This window comes from Aquarana catesbeiana, linkage group LG01 (assembly GCF_042186555.1).
Source record: "Aquarana catesbeiana isolate 2022-GZ linkage group LG01, ASM4218655v1, whole genome shotgun sequence".
Lineage (NCBI taxonomy): Eukaryota > Metazoa > Chordata > Amphibia > Anura > Ranidae > Aquarana > Aquarana catesbeiana.
This window is the reverse complement of record NC_133324.1, coordinates 627,297,993-627,311,335: the sequence shown is the minus strand read 5'-3', so window position 1 is coordinate 627,311,335 and position 13,343 is coordinate 627,297,993. Positions and strand designations below refer to the sequence as shown.

General features: G+C 41.5%; 1 protein-coding gene across 3 annotated transcripts in view; it reads left to right on the top strand.

Moving 5' to 3' along the window:
- ABCG2 (ATP binding cassette subfamily G member 2 (JR blood group)) overlaps nt 1-12,337 on the top strand; it is a 276,283-nt gene extending 263,946 nt beyond the window's left edge. For all 3 annotated transcript variants that reach the window (XM_073600840.1, XM_073600848.1, XM_073600855.1), the window contains 6 exons: nt 422-511; nt 2,857-2,981; nt 3,172-3,326; nt 5,722-5,811; nt 10,746-10,831; nt 11,551-12,337. In XM_073600840.1, coding sequence (XP_073456941.1) covers nt 422-511; nt 2,857-2,981; nt 3,172-3,326; nt 5,722-5,811; nt 10,746-10,831; nt 11,551-11,698 — 694 coding nt within the window. In that variant the 3' untranslated portion in view covers nt 11,699-12,337. The remainder of the gene's footprint in view (nt 1-421; nt 512-2,856; nt 2,982-3,171; nt 3,327-5,721; nt 5,812-10,745; nt 10,832-11,550) is intronic.
- The last annotated feature ends 1,006 nt before the right edge of the window (nt 12,338-13,343 follow it).

Sequence of the window (13,343 nt, the reverse complement as noted above, 5' to 3'; positions counted from 1 at the left end):
GGCACTTTTCCTAAAACCTGTCTGCGCCAGTTTCTCACTGTACGCCAAAAGAGAGTTGGTCTTAATTAGCTCCACTTGCGTAAGATATGAACTGTCAGTATTTTATTTTGAATTTGGCGCATTCATTGCACCACAGTGTAAAAGTGGCACGTTTTATAACTACCTGAATTTGGTGCACGAGTCGCTGGTAGAACCAAAAACGTTGCAGATGCTTGCTGGATTTGGTGTAATACATTAACAAGAGGAATTAATGCCAGAAAAGTGTTGCAGCAGTTTTATTGCATTCCTCTCCATAGCGTCTTAACAGTATTAGTTTATAGGTGGTTATTTTGCACAAAAGTGATGTTATTTCAAACAACAATGTAGGTGGAAACGCCAGATTTCTTTGCTTATTTACAATGATATTGTGTTTTTTTTTCAGAGTTGGAGCCTTGTTCTTTATAACTACAAATCAGTGTTTCAGCAGTGTGTCAGCAATTGAACTCTTCATTGTGGAGAAGAAGATATTTATGTGAGTGACTGTCTTTACTGCTGCTAATTTCCAGTGGTAGAATGATTGTTACTTTCCCTGCTGTGTGAGATAAGATTACATGTCGTCAGAGCGTTGACTTCCTCAGTAAGGGGTGGTTATACTTACCACCTCTGTGCAGTGGATTTGCACAGAGCAGCCCGGGTCCTCCTTTTCTCAGGTCCCTCTTCTGTGCTCCTGCCCCTCCCTCCTGTTCAGTGCCCCCACAGCCAGCAGTTTGCTATGGGGGCACCCCAGCCGGGTCTCAGCTCCCTGTGTCCATTCAGGCACGGAGCCCCGACCCGGCCCCACCCCCTCTCTCCCCTGATTGGCTAGTTGACTTTGATTGGCGGCAGCCAATGGCTCTGCCTCAGCCAATCAGGAGGAAGAATCTTGGTTGGCTGAGACACTCGTGGACATCGCAGGACAGAGAGGGACCTCAGGTAAGTGTTAGGGGGGGCTGAGTGGGGCTGCTGCACACAGAAGGCTTTTTGTCTTAATGCATAGAATGCATTAAGATAAAAAAGAACCTGCCTTTACATCCGCTTTAAGGATGGGGAGCCCAGTATGGGATAGTTGTTTAAGAATGATAAAATAAATAAAGCGGGGGAAAATTAAAGGAGAGAGACTAGCAGTGCTTCTGTTATAAATGCTGGGCCATGTTATACTTAGACTATACTTATAAATTCCATGCATTATTAATCTATTCCCCTTGGTGAATCAAGCTATATCACTTGGTAGCATCACATGATATGCCACTTCCAGAATGCACATAATGCAGCTTTAATAAAGCAGACCCTACCTTCTAATGCAGTCAAGTGTGAGTGGGAGAATTGCGATCACTATTCAGAACCTTTGATATGATTACATTCTCTGGTTTCTTGTGTAGCATGTTTACCTAAATGGAATATTCTTTCTTGTATATTTTAATAAGGTAATACACTACCATACAGACCCTTCCAAAGCCTTTTACATTACCACACCTGAGATTTCTCCCTCAAAAAAGACAGTCTGTCATTTTTATTTTTATCATATGTAAACGCAGGGATTAGAACACTTGAAGACTTCTCCAAGGGGCCTGTATAATGTCCTTTAAAATGTGTACCATATTCATAATGCATGCTTGCATGATTTACTATGGTAGTATAAAAAAAATCTTGTAAAACCTATAAATATCCTGTTTGTAGCCTGTAGTAGTCTTATAAATGGTCTGTAGTATATAGAACATGCTCAGTAGCCATACATCAATCAGCCGTTTTATAACTACTTGCCAAATACTGAGTAGGTCACCCTTGTGCCACCAAAACAGCCCTGACCCATCAAGGCATGGACTCCACTAAACCTCTGAAGGTATGCTGTGGTATCTGGCACCAGTCAGTAGCATAGCCTTTTAAGTCCTGTAAGTTGTGAGGTGGGTCCTCCATGAATCAAACTTGTTTTTTCCAGAATATCCCACAGATGCTCAATCGGAATGAGTTTTGGAGAATTGGGAAGCCAAGTCAACACCTCAAACTTGTGTTACACAAACCATTCGTGAACCATTTTTGCAGTGTGGCAGGGCATATTATCCTGCTGAAAGAGGCCACTGCCATCACGGAATACAGTTTCCTTGAAGGGGTGTATTTGGTCAGCAACAATGTTTAGGTAGGTGGTATGTGTCAAAGTAACATCCACATGACTGGCTAGACCCAAGGTTTCCCAGCAGAACATTGCCCAAAGCAAAACACTGCCTTCGCCAGCTTGCCTTCTTCCCATACTGCTTTCTGGTGCCCTCTCTTCCTCAGCGACGCACCCAGCCATCCACATGATGTAAACGAAAACATGATTCACCAGACCAGCCTACCTTCTATATTGCTCCGTGGTCCAGTTCTGATGCTCATGTTCCCATTGTAGGCACCTTTTGGCTGTGCACATTGGTCAGGATGCCAATGCTGACCCATCTGTAGCTACACAGCCCCATACACAACAAACTGCAATAGCCATTTTTTATTGCTTTCAACACTTCAACTTCAAAGACAAGATGTTTACTTGTTGCCGAATATATCCCTCTGACTTTCTAATGCCATAGTAATGAGAAAATCACTGTTATTCACTTAACCTGTCAGTGGTCATACAGTTATGGCTGATCAGTGTATATGGCCCATATTGTCTTACAAGTTGCAGGTTGTTATAATAAAACATGTGTGAGAAACTTGATCTGAGATGATTTAAGTTAGTTTTCTAACAGTTAGTTTTTCCACAAATGCTTTATTTTATGATTCCAAGCACAAAATGTTAATGGTAATCTAGTATAGTATATTTTATATACTTATCCATGTGAGTATAAATGTATGTTTTGTTTGTTTCAGACATGAATACATCAGCGGCTACTACAGATTATCAGCGTACTTTTTCTCCAAGTTGATGGCAGATCTGATTCCCATGAGGACCTTGCCAAGCATTATTTTTACCTGTGTTATCTACTTTATGATTGGTAAGGTTATTTTGGGGGGGGGGTGATCTATTCTATTGAGGTTTTGTTGAATGCTTCTAAGTAGGAAATAAAAATGTTTGACTTGAGCAGTTTATCTTGCTGCTTTTCCCATACAGATTTTTGATGAAATTTTCTGGAATCCTAAAGTCTGATTTTTCGCCTTCATCGACTTTACATTTTCATTTTGCAGGATTTAAACGTACAGCAGAATGTTTCTTCATTATGATGTTCACCTTGATGATGATCTCTTACACTGCTACATCCATGGCTCTGGCAATCGCCGCTGGTCAAGATGTTGTTGCTGTAGCTAACCTGCTCATGACCATAAGTTTCGTCTTCATGATTGTAAGTGTTACCAGAGTATCGCTATTTTTATTTGTGCTTGATTTACTATACAGTCCTCCTGGAAAGGCTCTTAAAAGCCAAATTAGCTGATGGTCTTTTGGGTGATGAGATTATGTCAGCCTGTCCATCACAGTTTACCAGAAAGGGAATTTGGTGCCATCACATTTCAGCTTGTGTTCATGATGTAGAAAACATGGTGAATATTGCAATTTGCTTTTCTTAATGTATCCAGGAGTTGTCATCGGTAAGAGTGGTGTCACTGGCAACTACCTCATAGCAGTAACATTTTAACCACTCCTGCCCAAGACAATTTTAAGCTTTCAGCGCTGTCACACTTTGAATGACAATTGCACAGTTATACAACACTGTACCCAAACTACATTTTTATCATTTTCTCCCCACAAATAGAGCTTTCTTTTTGTGTTATTTGATCACCACTGGATTTTTTATTTTTGGCAAAAAAAACTAAAAAAAGACAAATTTTTGAAAAAGAAAAAAGGTTTTTCTTCGTCTGTTATAACATTTTGATGAGGCTTCACTAATGGGCACTGATGAGATGGCACTGAAAAGGTGGCACTGATGGGCACTGATGTGCAGCACTGATGGATACCGATAGGCGGCACTGATATGCATCACTGATGGGCACTGATAGATGGCACTGATAGGCAGCACTAATGAGGAGGTACTGACTAATGGGCATTCAAAGGCATTACTGATGGGCATCTGAAGGGCACTGACCAGCATTACTGATGGGGCACTGATTGGCACTTTTATGTGCACTGACAGGTGTTACTGATGGGGCACTGACTGGCAGCTGATGGGCACTTATTGGCCTTGTTGTGGCACCTCTGAAGGGAGCTAAGCTGATAATCAATGTGCTAATTATCAGCGCAGACCCACCCCGACAGGGAGAGCCACCGATCGGCTCTCCCTGTCAGCCCGAACCGAGGAAAGTCGTTTACCGGCACTTCCTGGTTCATGCTGTGATCAAATGTGATTTGTCACAGCTAACCATGTGGTAAGGAGCCTCCGTCAGAGGCTCCTTACCATGATTGGAGATGTGGTGTGTCAGACTGACACACAGCACCACCGATCGCCCCACAGGCAAGTGCCGGCTTGTTATCCTGAAACAGGTCATGTGACGTCCAGTCAGGATAACTGAACCATTGCCCGGCCATCATTCTGCTATAGACTAGGCGGGAAGTTGTTAAGGTCTCTTTCACACAGGCGCCTCCGTGAAGCTTGATCCGCTTGCTCAGCGGGGGATCTCTCCGCTGATCCCCGCTGAGCAGGCCGATGACGGGTCCGTGTCCACTCCGATATGCAGAGCGAACAGACACAGCCCGCTCTCTTCTATGGAAGATGGAAACAGGCCGCCAGTTCGTTTCCATCCGATCTGTCAGTTGGATGGGGAATAGGTCCCCCATTCGTCTGTTTTTGGAGGAAAGGATCGGATCAGATGGCGTCGGGTGTCAGCGGGCATGTGTCTACTGACTTCCGCTTCTCCATAGATACAGTGAGGGCAAAAAGTATTTGATCCCCTGCTGATTTTGTACGTTTGCCCACTTACAAAAAAATTATCAGTCTATAAGGTTTATGGTAGATTCATTTTAACAGTGAGAGACGGAATAACAAAATATCCAGAAAAACGCAATTTAAAAAAAGTTATAAATTGATTTGCAATTTAATGAGTGAATAAGGTATTTGACCCCTTGGCAAAACATGACTTAGTCTTTGGTGGCAAAACTCTTGCTGGCCATAACAGAGGTCAGACTTTTCTTGTAGTTGGCCACCAGGTTTGCACACATCTCAGGAGGGATTTTGTCCCACTCCTCTTTGCAGATCCTCTCCAAGTCATTAAGGTTTTGAGGCTGACGTTTGGTAACTCGAACCTTTAAGTCCCTCCACATATTTTCTATGGGATTAAGGTCTGGAGACTGGCTAGGCCACTCCAGGACCTTAATGTGCTACTTCTTGAGCCACTCCTTTGTTGCCTTGGCCGTGTGTTTTGGGTCATTGTCATGCTGGAATACACAACCCATTTTCAATGCCCTGGCTGAGGGAAGGAGGAGCTCGCCCATGATTTGACGGTACATGGCCCCGTCCATCATCCCTTTTGATGCGGGGAAGTTGTCCTGTCCCATTAGCAGAAAAACACCCCCAAAACATAATATTTCTACCTCCATATTTGACGGTTGAGATGGTGTTCTTGGGGTCATAGGCAGCATTCCTCCTCCTCCAAACATGGTGAGTTGAGTTGATGCCAAACAGCTTGATTTTGGTCTTATCTGACCACAACACTTTCACCCAGTTCTCCTCTGAATCATTCAGATAGATGTTCATTAGTGGACCTCTATGTTTTAAACATTTGCTAATGTTTTATTTATTTATTTAGATATTTTCAGGCTTGCTGGTGAATGTGACTTCTATAATGGATTGGATATCCTGGCTGAAGTACTTCAGTATTCCTCGATATGGCCTGACTGTGAGTGAATTACATAATTGTCTGTGCATTTTCTTTTCGCTGAGCTTCTGTAATAGTAAAAAAGTGTTTATTGGATTGGTTGCACTGCAGTGTTAATTTTGGCATCGAATTTTGATTTTATTTTTAGTTCTATTCTTTTGATTAAAATGCCATATTAGTTTTAGTCCTATTTAAGTCATCTGCAATGATTTTAGTTGTATTTTAGTTGACTAAAATCTTCAGTAAATTTAAGTCGAATAAAATAATTTTAGTCAACTAAAATCGAATGTGTTATTGAATAGACAGCCAGCCATCAGAGTAAGAAGTGGCTCTGTAGGTAAAGAGGATGGGAGAGCAGCAGCGGCAATCTAAGTGCATTATGTGAAGCAAAAAGGAACATTTATTAGGTATTTCACTTACAGGATAAGACCAAGTACATGTCATGTAAAAGAGACCAAGCAATAAAGTCCCTCTGGATGGAGAGCTGACCTTTTTAGACCCCATCTATTGTTTTTTATTTTTATTATTCTATTTTTTATCCTATTTTTTACTCCGTTTTATTATGGATAGATAATTGTATGACATTATCTTTTACTTCTATATATTTTTCACTTTTTGATCTTCTGCTTTTATAATATAATTCCTTGCTGTTTGTGTCATGAATGAACCACCATTTATTTATTGTATTACACCACTGGCATGTTCCGGCGGCTGCCACTCGCTGTGCTCTTTCTGTGGGGTTATAGCTGCAGTCTGGTGTGCTAAGCCTTGCTGTCCACCGGCACCGCTGCCCCATTTAACCTCTGCTGAGATGGCCACTCCAGAGGCCTGAGGAAGGAGCACACATGCTCTGACAGCGCGCCACACCCACACCCACCGTAGTCTCTCTGTCTCCCTGGTGATACTCGCTCTCCGCTCACTGCCCTGGAGCACTGAAAACCACCTGCGTGGCCGACTACGTGGGACCCCGCAGAACCCAGCTGCTTGGTATCTTTTACATACCATGTACTTGATCTTCTCCTGTAAGTGCAAAACCTAATAAAGGTTCCTTTTTGCTTCACATACTGCACTTAAGATAGCTCTGCTTCTCTTCCATCCAAAGTACATAAACATCCCTGTCTCACAATTTCCTTTTGTTAACGAAAACGTTATTGAATTTTGTCATAGTTTGTCAGTGGACGAAAATGTGGTGTACTTTTCATTTAGCTTTCGTCACCGTAAAAATGCAGCTGACGAAAATTTTGACGAAAGTAACACTGTTGCACTGAAAGGGTATCTTCCCACCTGAGAGGTGGTAGGCAGGATAGTTCCTCTTGTTACTAAACATATTGTAGTGGTTGGGAATAGGGGTGCTTATTTGCAGCACAGTTTAGCACTTCTGACCAATGTTATCTGACATTTCAAATGTGCAGAGAAGAATATCCCATTGACTGAAACTTTGAGGGGCAGAGCTTGATTAAAGCAGAATGTGGGCCCCAGGCATGTTTACTCCCCTCCATTGAGAGCTAAGAGCACTGACTGGTGTGTTCTGTCAGAACACAGTAGCTCAGCAGGGGAGAGCGCTGTACTAACAACACATAGTGCAGCTGCTCCTCCCGAGCTCTTCAATTTTTTTTTTTTTTCATTCAGTCCGCTGGGAATGATAAAAGACTAATAGTGTGTACTAGGCTTTAGTCTCCTGCCCAGCTTATCTGGTGATCTGGCTGTGGTGAATACTGCAGGGAAACCAATGTTGAAAAGATTGTACAACACACTATAGAAGTATGTGTATCAAAGTTGGCTGAATGTGTATGTTTTAAATCCTTGCATAAATTTGTGGGCTTGTATAAGGTACGTTGTTAGCATATAAATATTGCACAGTCCCCGGATGGGTATACAGCTGAATATTTGTACTTTTATTCCTCTTTCAAAACAATTGCCTGTTATGCTGACCAAATCTAACTTCATTCCGAAGTTCACATGACAGTTCATGTTTGTAAGTATCTTTTCGTCCGATACATGCTCCGTCGCCTTATATTGCCCTCCCCGCACTCTGCTTTAGGAGTGGACATGTGAAATTCAATGTATTTCTATGAGAGCCATTCCTACTCACACTACAGAATTCACTGCCACTTCAGAAAAGGTTCCTGCACTACTTTGGTCCGGCTTTTGATGCTACTTTGGTCCAGAGAATGTAAAGTCAGATCAAAGTTGCACCAAAAGTCACACTCCAAAGTCGTACTGGAAAGTGCGCTAATGTAAAAGGAGCATTATGCCACACACTCACCAATATTTTTAGATCCCTTAATTCAGTAATCAGGTCTACAAGTGGTATCCAAGGCCTCTTCTTACTCCAGTTCTCTTCTTGACTACCATTCTCCAGGGTTAGCAAAGCCAGTTATTTCTTTATTTACAAAGGGTACTCCAAATGGCAAAAATCTCCTCTTCTCCAATCCAGATTAACCATATGTAAATGGATTTTGTCATTGTCGGACAGCATCAGGGACAGCCATAGGAATGGTGTGTGAATGAACACAAAACGTGTTTGGAGAGACTAACCTGTGGCATATACAGTAGGGACGGAAAGTATTCAGACCCCCTTCAATTTTTCACTCTGTTATATTGCAGCCATTTACTAAAATCATTTAAGTTCGTTTTTTTCCTCATGTACACACAGCACCCCATATTGACAGAAAAACACAGAATTGTTGACATTTTTGCAGGTTTATTAAAAAAGAAAAACTGAAATATCACAGGGTGCTATGTATTCAGACCCTTTGCTCAGTATTTAGTAGAAGCACCCTTTTGATCTAATACAGCCATGAGTCTTTTTGGGAAAGATGCAACAAGTTTTTCACACCTGGATTTGGGTATCCTCTGCCATTCCTCCTTGTAGATCCTCTCCAGTTCTGTCAGGTTGGATGGTAAACGTTGGTGGACAGCCATTTTAGGTCTCTCCAGAGATGCTCAATTGGGTTTAAGTCAGGGCTCTGGCTGGGCCATTCAAGAACAGTCACGGAGTTGTTGTGAAGCCACTCCCGTTATTTTAGCTGTGTGCTTAGAGTCATTGTCTTGTTGGAAGGTAAACCTTCGGCCCAGTCTGAGGTCCTGAGCACTCTGGAGAAGGTTTTCTCCCAGGATATCCCTATACTTGGCCGCATTCATCTTTCCCCCGATTGCAACCAGTCGTCCTGTCCCTGCAGCTGAAAAACACCCCCACAACATGATGCTGCCACCACCATGCTTCACTGTTGGGACTGTATTGGACAGGTGATGAGCAGTGCCTGGTTTTCTCCACACATACCTCTTAGAATTAAGGCCAAAAAAGTCTATCTTGGTCTCATCAGACCAAAGAATCTTATTTCTAACCATCTTGGAGTCCTTCAGGTGTTTTTTTTAGCAAACTCTATGCGGGCTTTCATGTGTCTTGCACTGAGGAGAGGCTTCCGTCGGGCCACTCTGCCATAATGCCCCGATTGGTGGAGGGCTGCAGTGATGGTTGACTTTCTACAACTTTCTCCCATCTCCCGACTGCATCTCTGGAGCTCAGCCACAGTGATCTTTGGGTTCATCTTTACCTCTCTCACCAAGGCTCTTCTCCCCCGATAGCTCAGTTTGGCCGGACGGCCAGCTCTAGGAAGGGTTCTGGTCGTCCCAAATGTCTTCCATTTAAGGATTATGGAGGCCACTGTGCTCTTAGGAACCTTAAGTGCAGCAGAAATTTTTTTTGTAACCTTGGCCAGATCTGTGCCTTGCCACAATTCTGTCTCTGAGCTCTTCAGGCAGTTCCTTTTGACCTCATGATTCTCATTTGCTCTGACATGCACTGTGAGCTGTAAGGTCTTGTATAGACAGGTGTGTGGCTTTCCTAATCAAGTCCAATCAGTATAATCAAACACAGCTGGACTCAAATGAAGGTGTAGAACCATCTTAATGATGATCAGAAGAAATGGACAGCACCTGAGCTAAATATATGAGTGTCACAGCAAGGTTCTGAATACTTGGGACCATGTGATATTTCAGTTTTTCTTTTTTAATAAATCTGCAAAAATGTCATCAATTCTGTGTTTTTCTGTCAATATGGGGTGCTGTGTGTACATTAATGAGGAAAAAAAATTAACTTAAATGATTTTAGCAAAAGAAATTAAGTAAGAGGAATGCTTGTTAAAGCGCTTATAGACCTGCTTATTGAATTAAGGAATCCACAAATATTGGTGAGTGTGTAGCACAAAGGAGTGCAGGGAGCGCAATAAAAGGTGGTATAGTAACATGCACAATTCCGGAATATTGCTGCACTTCTTGGTATCTTTATTGAAGCATTAAAATTACATCACAGGTAAGACAGAAACCTTAAAAGGTGACGTGTTTAGCGCTAAATTCAGTGCTTACTCAAACCTCATATATGCTTCAATAAAGATACTAAGGAGTGCAGCAATATTCCAGATTAGTGCATGTTACTGAGTCCCACAGGCGAGCTGTGCAGCACCCTTGGTTCCAGTTCACAACATGTGAGAGTCGGTCATTCACATAGAGTATTTTCACTGGGGTTTGAAATATTCATTGAGGCTTGAATATTTTGTGTGTGGGATTCAATGCTTTGCAAGGAAGAGGGAGGTGCAGGTGCCAGACATTTATTATTTTTAAGTATTTTCACTGGGGTTGGAAATATCTATTGAGGTATGGAGTATTTTGACTTAAAACACACAATAAAAAAAAAACTTTTTAAGATGTGAGGTATATTTAAGCCCTTTTTTGAGGGTTTACATTTAAAGTGTTTTTAAATAACAAACTTGTCATACTTACCTGCTCTGTGTAATGGTTTTGCAAATTTCAGTGCTTTTGAAGTATTTTTTTCTTAAATTGTAGTAAAGCATAGCAGTACTCCTCTGTCTTGCTACATTATGTAGACTTCTTGGGTCCGAGAAAACAAACCGGAAGGCTCATCTTTTATCTCTCGATCTCTCTTCCAAAATTAGGCTCTGCAAGCCAACGAATTCCCAGGACAACTGTTTTGCTCTAACACCACCTTCTATCCTTGCAATGCAACCAGCCCCTTCCTCATGTAAGTATACTGTTTACGCAACATTCAACCTGGTTCACATGATAGTGGTTCACTTCATCAAAAAGATATACAATCAGTCACTAAAGATAATGTTCAGTAGACAATTGTAAGCTTACATTTTTCAGAAGCGTTGTGCAGTATTCAAGTCTATTGAAGATACACACACTGATTTTTTTTTTTTTTAAAGTGTAACTTCAGCCATTTCTTTCTTTTAAATTGTTGGATAGATTTGGGAAGTTTTTGACTCTTGTCAGGTTTGAATTGCAATTAGGAGCCAAAAAACAACTGACAGGGGTTTTAGTTTTTTCCCTTGGGTAACAGAAAAGTGTTTTAGGTGTCCCTGGAGAATTCTGTCTTGGCGACATCATAGTAATTTGGTCTGGAAGTAAGATTAAATCCCCTACAATGGATAGTAATAAAGACCTGACAGAAGTTCTCTAAAACTTTTTGGCTAGTGATGTAAGTTATGAAATTATGTGGTTTTTTTTGTTTTTGTTTTTTTGTTTTGTTTTTTATGATGTTTAAGGGGTAAGTCCCTCACAAATGTGGTGTTGCTCAAACATATGGGTAAACTTTACAACCACACTTCCGGAAAAGCATATGAATGTGAAAAAATAAATTATCTACCTCCTCTTTATCCTCATGTAATATAGTGGTGAACTTTTCATGTCAGACCGTCTTGTATTTACCTACTTTTAAAAATATTCTTTTTTTTCCAGAACGACTGGCAATGACCATCTTAAAAATCAAGGTATCGCATACGATGCCTGGGGCTTATGGCAGAACCATCTGGCATTGGCTATAATGACACTTATATTTCTCACAATCGCCTACCTGAAGTTGAGTTTTATGAAGAAGCTAACCTAAACATGAGCAGACCTGCACTTTACATTGTCATTGCTTGTAGATGTGTATATGTAAATATGTTCTATAGGTTGAATCACCAAGTGACCTCTTAATCTGAATGTGTGAAACACAGTAAAGATAACAAAAAAACCATTATATATTATAATTTCCATGTTACTGAAGATGCACTACTGAATCTGTAATGGGGGTTTGGTTTGAATGTTATTACTCTTTTGAGGCAACTAGAAGTCGATATGCCAAATGACTGCACAAGCATCTGCGTTCTCTTTATAGGATTATTTGATTATAAGGTATTGCTCAATGCCATTTTGGTATACCAGATACTTGGCTGTTTTGTGTATATAAAAGAAATGCTTATCTTTACTGTGTTTCATGTAATAAGTGTTCTTTTACATGGTGTAAATGTTAAGATTTATTTATGGCAAAATTGTTTATAACATGCTGTATTAATGTTCTAATTTTTAATATTGTTATGTTTGTTCAGGCCACTAAAATTTTCTCTTTTGGTAACCACTATAATAATGGTAGATTGAGTATATTTTGTGACAGCCATTATTTTGTCAAATGGTATTTCGCCTAAAAAAAAAATTGCCATTTTCGATAAAATGCTAAAAATGGAAATAAAACTTTTTCCATATAGAGTCCTATGTCTATTTTATTTAAACAGTCTTTTTCAGTTTGTATGTAGTTATTGTATTTAAAGAGGTTTTCCAGTTTCAGTGAAAATGCATGCCCCTTTTCACAGTCCTGTAGAGTGTGGAAACTACCAATGGGTTTTTACACACAGTCCTAGAATGTATGCATATTTGTATGTATGTCCAACCTGTAGAAAGAAACGCCAATGGTACCAAGGCCCCTTTCACGTGAGAGGTCCGATTGGGTCTGGCTGGCTGTTTTTCGGACCTGATTGGACCCTCCATTCTCCTCTATGGAGTGCCGGATGTAAACAAACTTGTGTCTGTTTACACCTGGCTACCTTCGGATCTGATCCAATCTGGGAAAAGAAAACAGAAGGGGATCCATTCCCATCTGGCCGGATCGGAGGGCAGTCGGGTCTAAACGGACAGCTGATTCGTCTGCCCTTAGAGCAGATAGGGCTGTGTTTGTGTGTCCGTGTCGCTCTGCATATGCAGAATGGGCACGAACCCGTTATCTGGCCATTCTGCTCAGCAGGGGATCAGTGGACAAATCCCTTGCTGAGCAAAACTGGATCTGGCCCATGTGAAAGGGACCTTAAACCCCGTACACACAGGCAGAATGTCGGGAGACATTTGCCAGTACAAAAAATACTGGCCGACATTCTGCCCTGTGAACGTTGGACGTGCATGCTGGAAAACCATCAGCCGAACAACTCCTGATCAGTGCTCTTAGCCAATGGCAGAGAGCGCTGATCAGAGTGTTCTGACGAGGGGGCCATTCCCTGTCAGAACACAACAGCCCAGTGCTCTGCTCAGCTTAGCAGGGAATCAGCAGACAGATCTCCTGCTGAGCAAAACTGGATCTAGCCCATGTAAAAGGGGCCTTAAGCCCCGTGCACATGGGCAGAATTTCGGGAGACATTTGCCTGTACCAAAAGTACTGGCAGACATTTACCGTTACAAAAAATACTGGCCAGCATTCTGCCCTGTGTATGTCGGTCTGTCTG